The sequence below is a fragment of the Neoarius graeffei genome, chromosome 2, assembly GCF_027579695.1.
Source record: "Neoarius graeffei isolate fNeoGra1 chromosome 2, fNeoGra1.pri, whole genome shotgun sequence".
NCBI lineage: Eukaryota > Metazoa > Chordata > Actinopteri > Siluriformes > Ariidae > Neoarius > Neoarius graeffei.
In genome coordinates, this window is record NC_083570.1 from 92,487,180 (window position 1) to 92,503,278 (window position 16,099).

The 16,099-nt window shown below is 42.3% G+C and overlaps 1 protein-coding gene across 2 annotated transcripts in view; it reads right to left on the minus strand.

Moving 5' to 3' along the window:
- Positions 1-823: 823 nt before the first annotated feature.
- Positions 824-16,099, minus strand: part of si:ch211-107m4.1 (heterogeneous nuclear ribonucleoprotein U-like protein 2) — a 53,946-nt gene continuing 38,670 nt past the window's right edge. For both annotated transcript variants that reach the window (XM_060915208.1, XM_060915207.1), the window contains 4 exons: positions 10,946-11,125; positions 10,705-10,766; positions 10,523-10,612; positions 824-1,135 (listed from right to left, as the gene is read on the minus strand). In XM_060915208.1, coding sequence (XP_060771191.1) covers positions 1,061-1,135; positions 10,523-10,612; positions 10,705-10,766; positions 10,946-11,125 — 407 coding nt within the window. In that variant the 3' untranslated portion in view covers positions 824-1,060. The remainder of the gene's footprint in view (positions 1,136-10,522; positions 10,613-10,704; positions 10,767-10,945; positions 11,126-16,099) is intronic.

Genomic DNA, 16,099 nt, shown 5'->3' on the forward strand with positions numbered 1-16,099 from the left:
TATAATTTCCACCAAAAACAGTGATTGATCTGGTTAGTCGTGTTGGACTGCTATTATTTTGAACACAAGTGTACTAGTTCTCCCTAAGGACAAAATCGACCAACACAATAAATGCAATGTCATATATGAATACCATGCCTGTCATGTAATAAAACCTACACTGGGGAGACAGGAAGGAGTTTTAGTACATGAAAAAAGGAACATAAAAAGGAATGTGAAAAAGAAACAGAACAGAGACAAACGAGCAAAAAAAGATAAAGCCATGCAAGAGAACCTCAAATCAGCAATAACAGACCACTGCAGAAGGGAAGATCATATAATGGATTGGGACAATGCTCAAATCATACAAGAGAACAACAGATACCACCGTTGGATTAAGGAGTCAATAGAAATCAGAAAGCGTAGCCCAAGAACAATAAACAGGGATGAGGGGGCATGCATGCTCTCCCACACCTGGAGCGCCGTCCTGAGGGAGCAACACTGACAGCGGGAGGCGTGACCGACCTGTCAATATTGACAGGGAGGCCACACCTCCGTAACATCAGCTGATTACAAAGACACGTCACACACCAACATCCGTGTGACCCTCTGATGAAGACGGAAATTACACCGTCGAAACATGTCAGGTAAAGGAAAAAACTTTTACACGTCTGAAACAAAAGAAAACTAATGACCTGATCGTATTTTGTTCAAACGAGCCAAATATGCACAAATGTATTTACATATTCAGGATCATTTTATGTGTTCAGTGTTTCAACAATACAAAACAAGTTCAGCATTTTGATTCAAAAGGAAATGCATTTCAGAACACTGCAATACAATCTGATACAGAAGTTGGGACTTTATTTTTTTTTGGTACAAAATACATATAAAACAAATTATCATCATGATTGTTTTCCCCCCACTTTTGCTGGACTGTTCAGAACGACAGCATTAGACCCAGAATGCTTCTTTACTTCTCGGAGGAGTAAAAAGTCTAAAACAGTTGTTCAAAATAAAGTCCAATGCCATCTGAATGAGAAAAAAAACCTCTATGATTTAATTCAGTTGCTGTTATGATTTACCAAAAAACTTGGCTGCCAAAATAATAGCTCTGGTTGCCATAATAGCTCTGATTTTGGCTTCCCAGGTTCCACTGCAAGAGAAAGAAAAAAAAAAGTGTGTTAAAACATGAATCTGTTTCATTTCTTTCTTTCTGAGGTGGGGTTTACATTAGACCGTATCAGCGGATCATCAGATTAACGTTTTTAAAACGATTCGCGTGCACACAGCAACGCCAATACACGGATACGCTCGGCTCCGCAGGCATCCTGCGCTCCAAATCACTCCGCCCTGAACAGCGAGTGCCCTCTGGAGGGTGCGCACTCCGGCCCTGCGCAGCTCACAGAGCACGCGAGTGAAGCGCACGAGCAGTGATTCGGGACTGAGCCGCTGTGTGTGAGATCTCAGTGCATATCACTTACCACTTGCAAGTGGAAGGATGGCAAGCCTAAAGACAATCATAACTACACAATGGGCAGTATTTGCATCAGTATTTGCAGTATTTTCATACTTTTATACTCTTTAATGAAAGGTGATACAAGGCGGAAGTCCGCGCCGTTTTTCAGCAGTCGCGTCACATGACCAACGCCAGCGAATCAGGAAGGTGGATGTCACAGTGACGTTGTCCAATGACGACGCCAGCTAGAGCTCAGCACAGCGTATCCGCGTATTCTCAATGTTTACACAGCACCGGACCAGACACGATCTGGATTGAATACGTGGACCCTGGCGGATTCCCGTTTCCCGGCGTTTTAATGTAAACGGACAGTGCATCCGCGAAGAAAACGAGACAGATACGGTCTAATGTAAACTTGGCCTGAATTACACAAAAAGTGAGACGCTACCCAGTGCGTCTTCACTCTTTACTAGGCTAACATACCTTAAATACCACAAATACACCTTTAAATACAGGGACAACTACCTTTTTCGTTAGCTAACTGACCCAGATAGCGCGCACATCTACAAAATGTTATTTTTGATCACTGTATAATTCAGGCTCTTAATGTTCAGCTTTGTATAGCTTTATACAAGGTCGAACGTTTACTGGGCTAAACATCGATCAGGCAGTTAACGTCAATCAAGTATGGGAGTTGAATTTTCTTATCACGTGGCAAGTGTGTGGAAATTAAATAAATAGTTAGCAAAAAGGAGTACTTTCTTACAATACTGATGTCGTGTTCAAAGGTGCCGACTGCAAAGGCGGATAATTTTTCAAAATTTATTTTTTTTTTACATTGTGCATGGTATTTTCCTGTCTTGCAAGAACAATATGTGGACAAGATGTGATCATTTTAACATGCTGAGGGTCGCTTTTCTCCATTTTGGGACTGTTTTCCTACTTGTTGAAGTAAACAGTATAGCCCTACGGAAATAGTTAAATGCGTTTTTGTTTTTTGAATGCGAAGAGCTTTAAGTAATTAGCATAACTATTGAACTGCGTCATACCTATAGAGATGAAAGTGGAGCAAAGAAAAAAATCCTGAACTTTTGAAAGTCAAACTAAGGCCCTGTTTACATTATTTCAAATCAGCGGATCATCAGATTAACGTTTTTAAAACGATTCGCGTACACGCACAAAATTTCTGTGCCCGCAACAAAACCGTTCCCCGTGCACACAGCAACGCCAATACACGGATACGCTAATCACATGACTAATTAGACGGCACGTCACATGATCCCAGTGCATATCGGGCATGCGCAAGTCACTCACCACTTGCAAGCACAAAGTGTGTGAGAGATTGAGTGAGCGAGTGAGAGAGAGAGAGAGAGAGAGAGCAAGCGAGCGAGAGAGTGTGAGAGAGCATAAGAATCAAAATTTGAAGTTCTTTACGGAAATCAGGGATGCCGTGTCATTGGGACTAAAGAGGAGAAGGTTTTTCAGCAGTCACGTCACATGACCAACGTGGCATGACCAACGCCAGCGAATCAGGAAGGTGGATGTCACAGTGACGTTGTCCAATGACGACGTCAGCTAGAGCTCAGCACTGCGTATCCTCGTTCCTCAATGTTTACACAGCACCGGATCAGATACGTACTGGGTTGAATACGTGGGCCCTGGCGGATTCAAACTGTTCCGCCTGTGGAGTCGTTTCCCTGCGTTTTAATGTGCACGGACAGTGCATCCGCGGCGAAACGATACGGATACGGTCTAATGTAAACACCACCTGGGGGGGGTAACGTCCCCCGAAAAAATTTTAATAACATAACACGCAAAACCCTGCATTCTAGTACTTATTTTCACTAAAACAAGTTATAACTTTTAAGCCTTTTTCTTTCATGTACATTAATGATTAACATGTCAAAAAAATCTAATGTAATTCCCTGAGTTAATGAGTAATTTTCAGGAGTGCGTTTAGAAAACGCGGTGATTTTCCTGCTACACACTTCATTACTTTGAAAAAAATCAGACAGACAGTTGAAGGTCAACTCAGCAAAATCCCAAAACAGTCCTGTTAAAAAGTAAAGGTCTGTTAGAGTTTCTAAAGCTTTCAGGTTTCAGTGTTGGGGACGTTGAGCCTCGTTTATCAATCTTTTAGTCGAGTTGTGCGTTTGCAGAAGCTAAAGTGAACTAAACATTTCCAATTCACATTTATGCGAGTTGAAGCCAATTGTTTGCATTAGTTCGTATTGTCTGTAAATTTAAACACACCAATGAATACCACATTTCTCATGTAAATCAGGGGCGTAGCTAGGAGTTTTCAAGGGTGGGGGTGTCACACACTGACCAGCAGCCTGAGTGCATTATGTAACAAAAAATAAATTCCCATTGCTAGTTTTAAGCAGCTTAGAAACCGGCTCTTCCATTATTGCTGTTTCTTCCACGTTTTCTTGATGTTGTGTTCTAGAAACGGCACTAAAACTTCGCTTCGAAGCCACAAAATGCAACTTTGATGGAAAAAAATATATAAGAAATTGCTTACCTCTCTTCATGTCGAAAGGAGGAAAGTTTTGCTTGTTTTGACATGGCGAATTAACAACACGAGGAAATACTCGTAATTCGCAACTAAAAAGACTGCAGTTACACTGGCAGCTTGAACATGCTTTCTTGTGCGATTGTGTTGCGCTTGCGCAGAACGGTGTCAGTCCTGCACGCCTTAGCTCATGCACCTGAAGGCATGCCTTGCGCATGCGCCTAACGAGCTCCAGCACGCACGCCGTTAACAAAGAACACCTGTCTTTAATCAATGAACTGTGTTTGGGCTATTTAAGGACTGCGCCCATGCAAGGACGATGCGAAGTATTACGCCGTGTCTAGGAACGCGAAAAATAAATTTCTCCATTTGGAAAACCAGAGATTTAAGAGTTTTGTCAAATATCCGGATTTCTGGGTAAATCCGGAAGACTTTCATCTATATACCAAGATGGCGACATGCGGAAAACATCGTGCCGATTAAAAAATTATTATACCAACATATTGTGTTACATCCAAAAGCTGAAACATGCAGGCATCGCAGATCCATAAAATTTACCCACAAATGTATGTACAGTATTTATTCTGCCCACTGCGTACTTGTGCTCTCTCTGTCTGTGTTGCGCCGTGCATGTTCACTGCTTCAAATGGGTTAAATGCAGAGGAGGAATTTTGCTGTGCTTGAGTGTACATGTGACAAAATAAAGACTGTTTCTTCTTAATTTACCCACAAATGTATTTATTCCACTTAAAGTATTTGGGAAACCAGCTACTGGATTCGGGACACTACGACATCCTGAACTATTTAGTATTTGGGAATTCTAAATCCACCAGAGATGCAAAAGGCAGACAAAAGTACAAATGCCTACCAATATTTCGAGGCAGGTTTCGTGCCGGAATGGAAATTCCTGATAAAGATAAATACTTTATTATGACAAAGGTAAACTCAGACGTGGACTTGTAATAGTAATAAACAAGCCAGGGCCTAGATCTAACATTTTATGGTGTTTAGTTGAATCTAGATTATCAGTACAGAACAAATACGCTGCTAGTCTCACCAAGCATCATGTCCAAAGGCCGTATCCAGATATACATTTAATGTTGCACAGAGCTTTCACACTAAACTGATATAAAATGTTCTCCGCGCACGGGGATGTTTTGCTGGCATCCAGTCTAACTGCAGTTCACCGGGAAGCAGTGAAAAGTTAAACCAGGTTTATCTCCACATCTGTTATTCCATCCCAAAGCACAACAGGTCACTGGCATTATCAGGGTGTCTGCAGGCTTGAACAAGTTCAATTTAAGACTTTTTAAGACCTTTTTAAGACCATAGCAGGTTAAATTTAAGACTTATGCCGCACAATAAAAATAAAGAAAATTGGGAGAGCCTGAATTACTTTCGAAATAACAAAATTTATCATCATTCACCAATGAACTCATTCCATCCCTAGGGTGCGCTCTTGCATTAATGAGGAACTAAGTTGCAGTGGAGCCAAAGACATCCTGCAAATCACTTGAGGATGAGGCATTCGATTCCGTACGGTTTGCGTGTTGTAGCGTTACAGTTTGCACGGAGTTAGCTGATACACCGTCTCGAGATGTGCTTGGACCTGCCAACAGTGAACAAAATTGAGTGATGGCATGCGATTGTTGCAGACTTTTATGGGCAGCCTAGTGCTTCTCCGCTTTCGCGTGCGATTCCGGAGCCTTTACACCCAGGGTGCTGAGTTTGAGTGTTCTTTTGCACAATGTGCAGTACGCCTCAAACGGATTGTTTGGTACACGTTTTAACCAGTCTACGAAATCATTGCGTTCAAGCCAGCAGTCGTTAAACTTGCATTTGCCCATTTTGCTACAAACCGTGACAATAGGGCTGTGCGATATGGGAAAAAATGAATATCCCGATACATTTTCTCCATTTCACGATATACGATATATATCTCGATATATTGAAATCTCCTCTAAAGGACCCCATGAAATCTAACTTTTACTCTTTACTGTTTTCACTACAATCCCTGCAGATTAAATAACATTCTTGGTTAACTTTACAGGTGGTTTTCAACAACACATTTTAAATTTTCATGTTGGTGATTAATCACAATTGAATTGAAATAAGACTATTTTTATTCAACAAAGATGTGGCACAAACTGCAAAAACAAATCTTGAAAATTGCAACAAAGGGGCAACACAATACAGAGCTGCTCAGAGCTCAAACCAATAAAGCGCAAGCTCAACACTGAGAAAGACATTTAGCCTAAATAAGAAAAGCACTAATTCATTAAATTATTTTAAAAAATAGATCTCCAAGCTATTAACCTGACTACTGAGAACCACTGGAACATTCACAATAGAGAGAGAGAGATTGAGGGAGAGAAGAGAGAGAGATCTGCAAAACAATTTTTCTCTTTGCACATTTTTGAACTGAATGTTTTCTGGCTCTGCCTCTCAGATGTGTATAATGCCGGTATTGCCTTCTCTGTAAAATGTCTGCGACCAGGCAACTCATGTTTGGGATCGAGTGTGTTTAGTAATTTTTGGAAGCCTGGTTTTTCCACTACACTAACTGGGATCATGTCTTCGGCAATGAAGTTAGTGATTGCATCCGTTATAGCTCTCCATCTCTGACTCGTTTTCTCATATGGGATGGCTTTGGAGAACGAGGCCACTATGGTCATTTGTTTAGCTTGGGGGGGGGTTAGCTTGTGGGCAAGTAGTTCAGAATTTAAGAGACTCTTCATACTGTACCGGGTGAGTTTCAGGTGATGAAACATATTTGTAGTGCTGCTGCCTTTCGTGATGACAGGTTTTTTTGCACACTTCACAAACTGGCATTTGCTGTTCCACGTCCTCCTCGCGATATCCAAAAAAATGCCAGATGACTGACCCCTTACTAGTTCTTTTAGGAACCAATTCGTCCGCTTCCATTTTTAATGTGTCGCTGAAATTGACAGAGCTTACACGGTAGCCTACGCAACACCAGCAATTGCACGAACTGAGTCAGCGCTGTAAACCGGAACTAGGAAATCTTCCCGCCGGCAGTGTTGCCAGATACTGCTGACATTTTCCAGCCCAAAATATGTTCAAAACCCGCTAAAATGCACTTAAAACCGCCCAATCTGGCAACACAACCGAAACTAGAAAATCTTCCCGGAAGTTTCTTTCAGCACCTAGATGTCACCCGGGATTGGTTAGCATCTAGGTGCTGAAAGGAACTTCCGGGCAGAATAATTTTGCACGTAACCTAGGTCTTAAATTACCCAAATGAGATTTTAGACCAGGGCGGCACGGTGGTGTAGTGGTTAGCGCTGTCGCCTCACAGCAAGAAGGTCCTGGGTTCGAGCCCCGGGTCCGGCGAGGGCCTTTCTGTGTGGAGTTTGCATGTTCTCCCCGTGTCCGCGTGGGTTTCCTCTGGGTGCTCCAGTTTCCCCCACAGTCCAAAGACATGCAGGTTAGGTTAACTGGTGACTCTAAATTGACCGTAGGTGTGAATGTGAGTGTGAATGGTTGGCTGTGTCTGTGTCAGCCCTGCGATGACCTGGCGACTTGTCCAGGGTGTACCCCGCCTTTCGCCCATAGTCAGCTGGGATAGGCTCCAGCTTGCCTGCGACCCTGTAGAAGGATAAAGCGGCTACAGATAATGAGATGAGATGAGATTTTAGACCAACAGTGCAAAATATCTCTGTATTTTAGACTTTTTTAGGCCTAAAATTGAAAATGTGTAATTTTAGACTTTTTTAGACTCCGCGGACACCCTGCATTATCCTTTTAGATGGAATTTCTACAAATTTTTCTGTAGATGTACTGAATTTGGCTTACAGTCACTCGCGTACACTCGTGCTAGTCATTATCAAATACAAAGCTTGACCGGGAAAAACAAATCCAGTTAGTTACGATGAGGTCACATGAAAGGTCCCTATAACTCCATGCTTGCTACTGTGAAGTCGAGCCCATGCATTCTAAGGCTACGATAGCTAAGCGCTCGATAGAATGATTTAGTTATCTGTTCAGAAAAATAACCCGTCATCTAATCTTGTTCCATCTTGCAGTTGCACTCACTCGGCAGGCTTTCCTTTTCTTTTCCGCTGACTTTTAACTGGCAGGAGAGCGGAGTCCGCGATGTTTGCCCACGCTGACTTGTTTTGCTTAAAAGTAGGTCAAATACACCCCATGGTGGTCATGTGATATTGTTGCTCATTTTTGTTTTAGCAATCTCTGGAATCGTAAAACGTGGGACGCTTTTCGTCTCGGCAAAACAGTGACGCAAGATGCACGGTGTGTACAGCAGCGAAACCTCTCAAAACTCCAACAGCAATAAAAATAGAACATTTTGCCCAGAATTCAACTTTGCAGTCAGAACCTTTAAAGGAGAGCTGAAGGCAAATTTATCATCATCAATACTATTTCTCATTTTATTAAATATTGGAATGCATTTTTGATAGCTATTTTGCCACTGCTACACTACCGCTCAAAAGTTTGGGGTCACCCAGACAATTTTTGTATTTTCCATGAAAAGCCACACTTTTATTTCCCACCATAAGTTGTAAAATGAATAGAAAATATAGTCGAGACATTTTTCTGGCCATTTTGAGCATTTAATCGACCCCACAAATGTGATGCTCCAGAAACTCAATCTGCTCAAAGGAAGGTCAGTTTTATAGCTTCTCTAAAGAGCTCAACTGTTTTCAGCTGTGCTAACATGATTGTACAAGGGTTTTCTAATCATCCATTAGCCTTCTGAGGCAATGAGCAAACACATTGTACCATTAACACTGGAGTGAGAGTTGCTGGAAATGGGCCTCTATACACCTATGGAGATATTGCACCAAAAACCAGACATTTGCAGCTAGAATAGTCATTTACCACATTAGCAATGTATAGAGTGGATTTCGGATTAGTTTAAAGTGATCTTCATTGAAAAGAACAGTGCTTTTCTTTCAAAAATAAGGACATTTCAAAGTGACCCCAAACTTTTGAACGGTAGTATATGTAATAGATCAGTCCATGTGTCAAAGCGATGGCCGTAAACGAGATTCGTTGAGACCTGGGCGAGACATCGTAGAACGGAGATAAAATGTACAGCGGAAATCAAAGTGACCGACGTCAACCAACGTTGTCAAAAGACGCACGTGCCCTCTTTCGAATGCTAACGTAATCAAGCTGGAAGTTTTCCCTGTGTCCGAAATCGCTCCCAACTCACTATATAGTGGGGACGCTGTTTTGTAGCGCTGTCCGAAACCTTAGTGAGGATTATGTGGTAAATGCGCTCAGTATAATACGTATTTATCACAAAAATACATGCATGTATTTATTATTTTGAAAACCCACCAGCTGTCTGATCTGGCACGTTTTAATTGTGCGACAGTAATGTCGTAAATACCAGCGCGATGGACTCGTCCTTATCCTGTCGTCTTTCCAACTCTTCTCTACTCCACGTTGGTTCGAAGTCGTATGGAATAATCTCCATGTCACGTACGCAAGGGAGGCGGATGCATGTGCAGGAGTATATGTACACATGCAAACGAGAATACAGGCAAAAGGGTCGGTCAAGGTGCAAACAGTATATCAAAGGCTAAGCGAGGACAAGAACGAGAGACAACGGGCAGAAAGGCTCGGTAATGCGTACATGCGTATCGTAATACTTCGTGATGCAAATGCATCAGCACAGTCCTTAAACAGGCAAACACAGAGTTCCTTAATTGAGCTCAGGTGTGCGCGCAGGACTGACACTCCATCACTGATGAAGCTGGCAAATCTTGAAATTAATCTAAATTGGGGGCGGCACGGTGGTGTAGTGGTTAGCGCTGTCGCCTCACAGCAAGAAGGTCCGGGTTTGAGCCCCGTGGCCGGCGAGGGCCTTTCTGTGCGGAGTTTGCACGTTCTCCCCGTGTCCGCGTGGGTTTCCTCCGGGTGCTCCGGTTTCCCGCACAGTCCAAAGACATGCAGGTTAGGTTAACTGGTGACTCTAAATTGAGCGTAGGTGTGAATGTGAGTGTGAATGGTTGTCTGTGTCTATGTGTCAGCCCTGTGATGACCTGGCGACTTGTCCAGGGTGTACCCTGCCTTTCGCCCGTAGTCAGCTGGGATAGGCTCCAGCTTGCCTGCGACCCTGTAGAACAGGATAAAGCGGCTAGAGATAATGAGATGAGATGAATCTAAATTGGAACGATATGGCGATCTGGCCGCTGTGTAAACAGTTTTCAAAATGGTGGCGGCGCTGACACGTCACGTTTGAAGTTTCGCACAAGTCTCGTGAAGATCGCGCGGATAAGCGACGCCTGCCGTGGACCAAGCGAACTACATTCAACATGGCTAAAAACCGAAAAGGCCAATAAGTGTGATATAATATGCCAATACGAGTCACAATATAAGGTTAATAAAACCGAAAACATAATTGAATAACACATTAATTAAGAAACAAAGCGAGTTTAAAAATAATTTCAGTTCCCCTTTAAGCAGAATGGACTGAACGGAGCAGACAGCGTGCTAAACTCTTTCCAATTAGCAATAGACCTCCATGCGACTCTGAAGAGGTGTAAACAGTGCGAATGGTAACTCATGCACTTATTCACCTGTTCGGTGCAGGGCTGATAGTAATCTCTGTACTGCTGTGGATCGCTGTTATAACCGTAAGACTGAGAAAAAGCAGGAAAGTTCCATCCCTGAAGACGAGAAAACACAGTTATATTGCATTTACAAGGTAAACGCCACAAGACACAAGTTTAATACAAAATAATGACGAGAATAAACTCACATTTTGTTTAAAGCATCCCCACTGTGACTGCTGTGCATACTGACTGCAGCTTTGGCTCAGTTCTGGCAGATGGAAAAGCAGAATTCAACACAATGTTGTAAGTATAAGGCTCTAATTATAGGAAAGCAGATGTTATCATAATTATCGACCATCTGTGTCAATCATTTAACGACGACAACGATTCTAGGTTCTGCCTTCTTTATGATTATCATCTGGTCCCGCACTCCGCCGTTTTCCTCACCAGGTGCTTCAATGGGACGTTTATGGGGACGTTTTTTGAGTCTCTTGCGTGTAGGTGCAGGTAGGAGACGCGTGGCTTCGTCTTTATAGCTTGCGAGGAGTTTCTGGGCTTCTTCGCTGCACAGCTCGACAAACAGGACGTCCTCCAGGAGACTGCCCTGCTCCGGCAGGGTGAAACTCGCTGCACGACCATAAACAAAACAACAACAGGTTACTTTTACATATTTAAAAGAAACAGCAAAAAGCTGATGTTTGAAACCAGGTGGATAAATAACCCATATGTCCAGATGTGGCAAGAAAAAAAAAAAAAAACAGGCTCTAAATAAATGTGTCCGTTTACAGCAGTTCATTTTCCATTGTTGAAAATTTCTAACTAAATACGTAGATGCTTGCTGCACACCTTTTCTGTGGTTACATGAAGTTTTGCTTGGAATATAACGTGCAAAGTTATACCCTACACAGTGAATCTACAAAGGGGGGACAAGTTAAAGGGTTCACTCATCCCCTTAGACCGAAAAGTCACTGCAAATCAATACAAAGTTATTCGGATTACTCTGATCAATGTTATCCTGGGATGAAACTCTTCTATCCTTATAGCGCTGGTCTCGTCCAGAGCTCACTGAATGGTTTAAAGGAGAACTGAAGGCAATTTTTTTTCTCTCATTTTATTAAATATAGGAACGCATTTTTGATAGCTATTCTGTCACTGCTATCGCAGGTTATGGGTGTTTGAAATATGCTCTGTAATATATCAGTCCATATGTCAAAGCAATGGCCATAAACGAGATTCGTTGAGACCTGTGCGAGACATCGTAGGACGGAAGTAAAACGTACAGCGGAAATCAAAGCGACCAACATCTACCAACGTTGTCAAAAGACGTGTGCGCCCTCTTTCGAATGCTGATTTAATCAAGCCGGAAGTTTTGTTTGTTTTGATAGCAATCAGGAAAGTTTGAAAAAAGTAGGCAGTAATCGTCATTTCAACTCGTTTTTGTGCAATACTTCGTTTGGAAAACAGTTTTCAAAATAAAACATTTGTACCACCTCCATTTTTCTTCTCTTTTCTTTAGTTTTACAGCAGTCTATTAAGAGAGAGCGCTGAGTTTCCTCTTAAATCTATTTGCACAGGGTAGCACGGTGGTGTAGTGGTTAGCGCTGTCACCTCACAGCAAGAAGGTCTGGGTTCGAGCCCCGTGGCCGGCGAGGGCCTTTCTGTGTGGAGTTTGCATGTTCTCCCCGTGTCCGCGTGGGTTTCCTCCGGTTTCCCCCACAGTCCAAAGACATGCAGGTTAGGTTAACTGGTGACTCTAAATTGACCGTAGGTGTGAATGTGAGTGTGAATGGTTGTCTGTGTCTATGTGTCAGCCCTGTGATGACCTGGCGACTTGTCCAGGGTGTACCCCGCCTTTCGCCTGTAGTCAGCTGGGATAGGCTCCAGCTTGCCTGTGACCCTGTAGAACAGGATAAAGCGGCTAGAGATAATGAGATGAGATCTATTTGCACACTCAATCACACAACAGCCCTTTCCCATTTTAGATCTGTTTTTTGTGTTTTCGCAGCATTAGAGCTGTGTTACTTCCATCTATGATGAAGTCACGTGCATGCATTCCTGCTGTTATATAGGGTGCTGTGCTTTCTGCTGTTTCAACACAATTACATTTTGGAAAAACTAAGATTACGCAGCCTGATAATAATCGGGATTCGTTTTTTTTTACTTCATCGATTCGAATCGTCAAATTTGTCGAGCACATGATAAATATTTATCATGATGTGCCTAGTTACAGGTGTTTATACATGAACGAAAACATACTTATGAATGCTATATTCCATTTATGCTAACAGCTCTCTAAATCCTGCATATACTGTAGTGCATGTTTAAGCATTTCAAGTACCTTTTATGCATTTTATCCCTGTGTAAACTGTGACAATAAATCTCAAAAAAAGAGAAATTTATTGCATACGTTTGTTCTGTTTGTGTCAATATAACATTATAGGATCATGACTATCTGACTGAATCAATGCTAAATCTTAAGTAATTAAAATTCAGAGTCACGTGGGATTGCCGAGTAAAATGGCCGCACACTAGAAGTTGTCCAGAAGCGTCACCGAAATAATGTAATTTATCCATCTATATCTCCTCATTTACGATTATTTGCTATTATTTGTCTTCAATCAATTAACTGCCTTCTTGATATCAAACAGCTGTTTTGATAACTTTCAGTCAGGATTTTGGGCCAATCATAGCACTGAAACAGCGCTGATTAAAGTTATAAATGACATACGTCTTAATACTGATGCAGGCAAAACATCGGTCCTGGTGTTACTGGACCTCAGTGCAGCTTTTGATACTGCTGATCACAACATACTGCTATATCGACTTGAACACTGGGTTGGGTTGACTGGTAAAGTTATCAATTGGTTAAAATCATACTTAAAAGATAGAAGCTTCTTTGTTACCATGGGAAATTGTACCTCAACATCAATGTCCTTGACCTGTGGTGTCCCCCAGGGGTCGAGCCTTGGACCATTACTATTCAAACTTTATATGCTCCCACTTGGACAAATTATCAAGAACAACTCAATTTTGTATCACTGCTATGCAGATGACACCCAAATTTATTTTATTTTTTTAAGATATTTTTTGGGCTTTTTTCACCTTTATTGGATAGGACAGTGTAGAGACAGGATAGGAAATGAGTGGGAGAGAGAGACGGGGAGGGATCGGGAAATGACCTCAGGTCGGAATCGAACCTGGGTCCCCGGATATATGGTATAGCGCCTTATCCACCTGAGCCACGACGCCCCACCCAAATTTATTTTGCTGTATCACCTAATGATTATGCCCCCCTTGAATGTCTCTACCAGTGTATCGACCAAATCAACAACTGGATGTCACAAAATTTTCTTCAGCTGAACACAGATAAAACAGAAGTAATTCTATTTGGGAAAAAAGACGAAAGCCATGCAAGAACAGCTGACTGAGGCCGAAACCCGAATATCCGAAGTGGAGGACACTACCCAACAACTGGTCAACGACCGTGAGGTACACCGTAGGCGTATAGACACACTGTGGAGTCGTGTAGAAGATTTGGAAAACAGAAGCCGCCGTAACAATGTCAGGCTGCTAGGTCTGAAGGAGGGCGCTGAGGGAAACAACTTAAAGGCATGCATTGAAAGGATCTTGTCTGAGGGTTTAGGCATGGACATTGACAGTGAATTTGAGATTGAAAGGGCACATCGTTCTCCCGGATATCGTCTGGAGGAAAACCAACCACAGAGACTAATAATGATTCGATTCTTACGTTCGTCTGCGAGAGAAAAGGTGCTTAAAGCAGCAAGGGAGAAAAGGGGAGCAATGTGGAGCGGATGCAACCTCTCGCTTTTTCCAGATATGACAAAGGTTCTGGCTGAAAGCAGAAAGGCCTTTACAACGGCCAAACAACTACTGCACGCCAAGAAAGTGAAGTTCACCCTCGCGTTTCCTGCGACACTACGGTTCACATAGGATGGGAGGAACAGAAAGTTTCAAGACGCGTCGGAGGCTGTCAAGTTCATTGAGCAACGAATGACGGAGGCGGAGGGCGATGGAAGAGATGACATTAGTTGTCACCAATGTACAATGACATTTACCACTAATGGAGAGTTTGAGAAAGGTATGGTGTGGCTGGACGGTTTTTGTGTAGCCATCTGAATCTAGGAGAGTTGGACGTTCCACAGACCAAGTCAGATTTTCTTTTTCTTTTCTTTTTTGGTATTTGGACTGATTTAAAAAAGGAAGAGTCTCCAGTTAGTAGGAGTCTCTTGTGTGTGAATATGTTTTCTTCTACTGATAAGGGAGGGTTTTTGTTGACCGGTTTGGTCATGTTTGTTCACTTGCCAGTTCTGGACATTTTGATTTTGAAATTATTCAGCGGTACAAAAGCTTTGGTAATGTCTCAAGAAGGTCAGACAAAATGGAATTGCCTTTATATGCTCAATATTTTAATTTGTTTTCCATAAGGCCTGAATGGCAAATAATTCTCATGTTAAGGTAGTGTCCTGGAACATAAATGGATGCGGAAACCCAGTGAAAAGGAAGAAGGTGCTCTCATATCTTAGGGTGTTTTCACACTTGGTCCCTTTCAGCCATCTAACCGAACTCAGATCGATGACTCAGCATTTTTTGCACGTATGTGAACACTCCAACCGTACCCAGACCCCTTTAAAGCGAACCGAACTGAGACCACCTCAGGAGGTGGTCTCAGTACAGGTCGCTAAAAATCAACGGTATGGTTCGCCTAATCTGCGCATTGTGAACAAAAAGCGCACCGGGTTCACTTCGCCTTTTTCACTGTAGTTTAACCTTCTTCGTTTGCCGTAGTTGGTCACGTGACTGTAGCAGGGAAAATCAACTTCCTTTTGGAACTTACCACAGCCGCTTTACAGTTCTCTGAACTTACTGACTGATGAGTCGGCCACAATAATATAACTATATTATAAATAAATAAATATATATATATATTAGTGCTGTCAAAAATGTCGCGTTATTAACGCATTAACTTGACTCAATTTTAACGGCGATAATTTTTTTATCGCGAGATTAACGCTCTGTGACGTGATGTAGGTTTTTCATAAGCTTTTGAAACTGCCAGGAACTTGGAACAGAGACTTTGCTTAGAAAACCGATAGCAGCTAGACTGTAATGCCACGCCCCGCACAGCCAGAGTCCTCTGCCCTCCTCCCTCAAAGAACCAGCGCGGGCAGGGCGCGCTAGTAGAGATAGGATTTATGGCTCTTTGATGGGATCCGCATCTTTGTGATCCGTTCTTTGAAAAGAGCCGTTCAAAAGACTGGCTCATTTGGCTCTTTTTAAATATTTATTCAGTTTTAAGAAGACAGCGTCTAAAGAAGCTAGATCCCTCTGAACTGTAAACTCAATGCTATCCCAGAAATCCTTCCTGTAATATGCAAATTTGGCCTCCTCTGATTGGACAGCGCGACGCATCAACAGGCAGAAAGTGTAAAAGTACAAAATGTGTTAAGTGAGCTGAAACAGTAAAGATCAGATTCAATGCAATATTTATCAACGAACAACTTAAAGTTAATATAATAGTGTACTTTATATTATAATCAAGCATGTCAAGCCTACCGTCACTGTGTAACCTGTCTCTCTGAT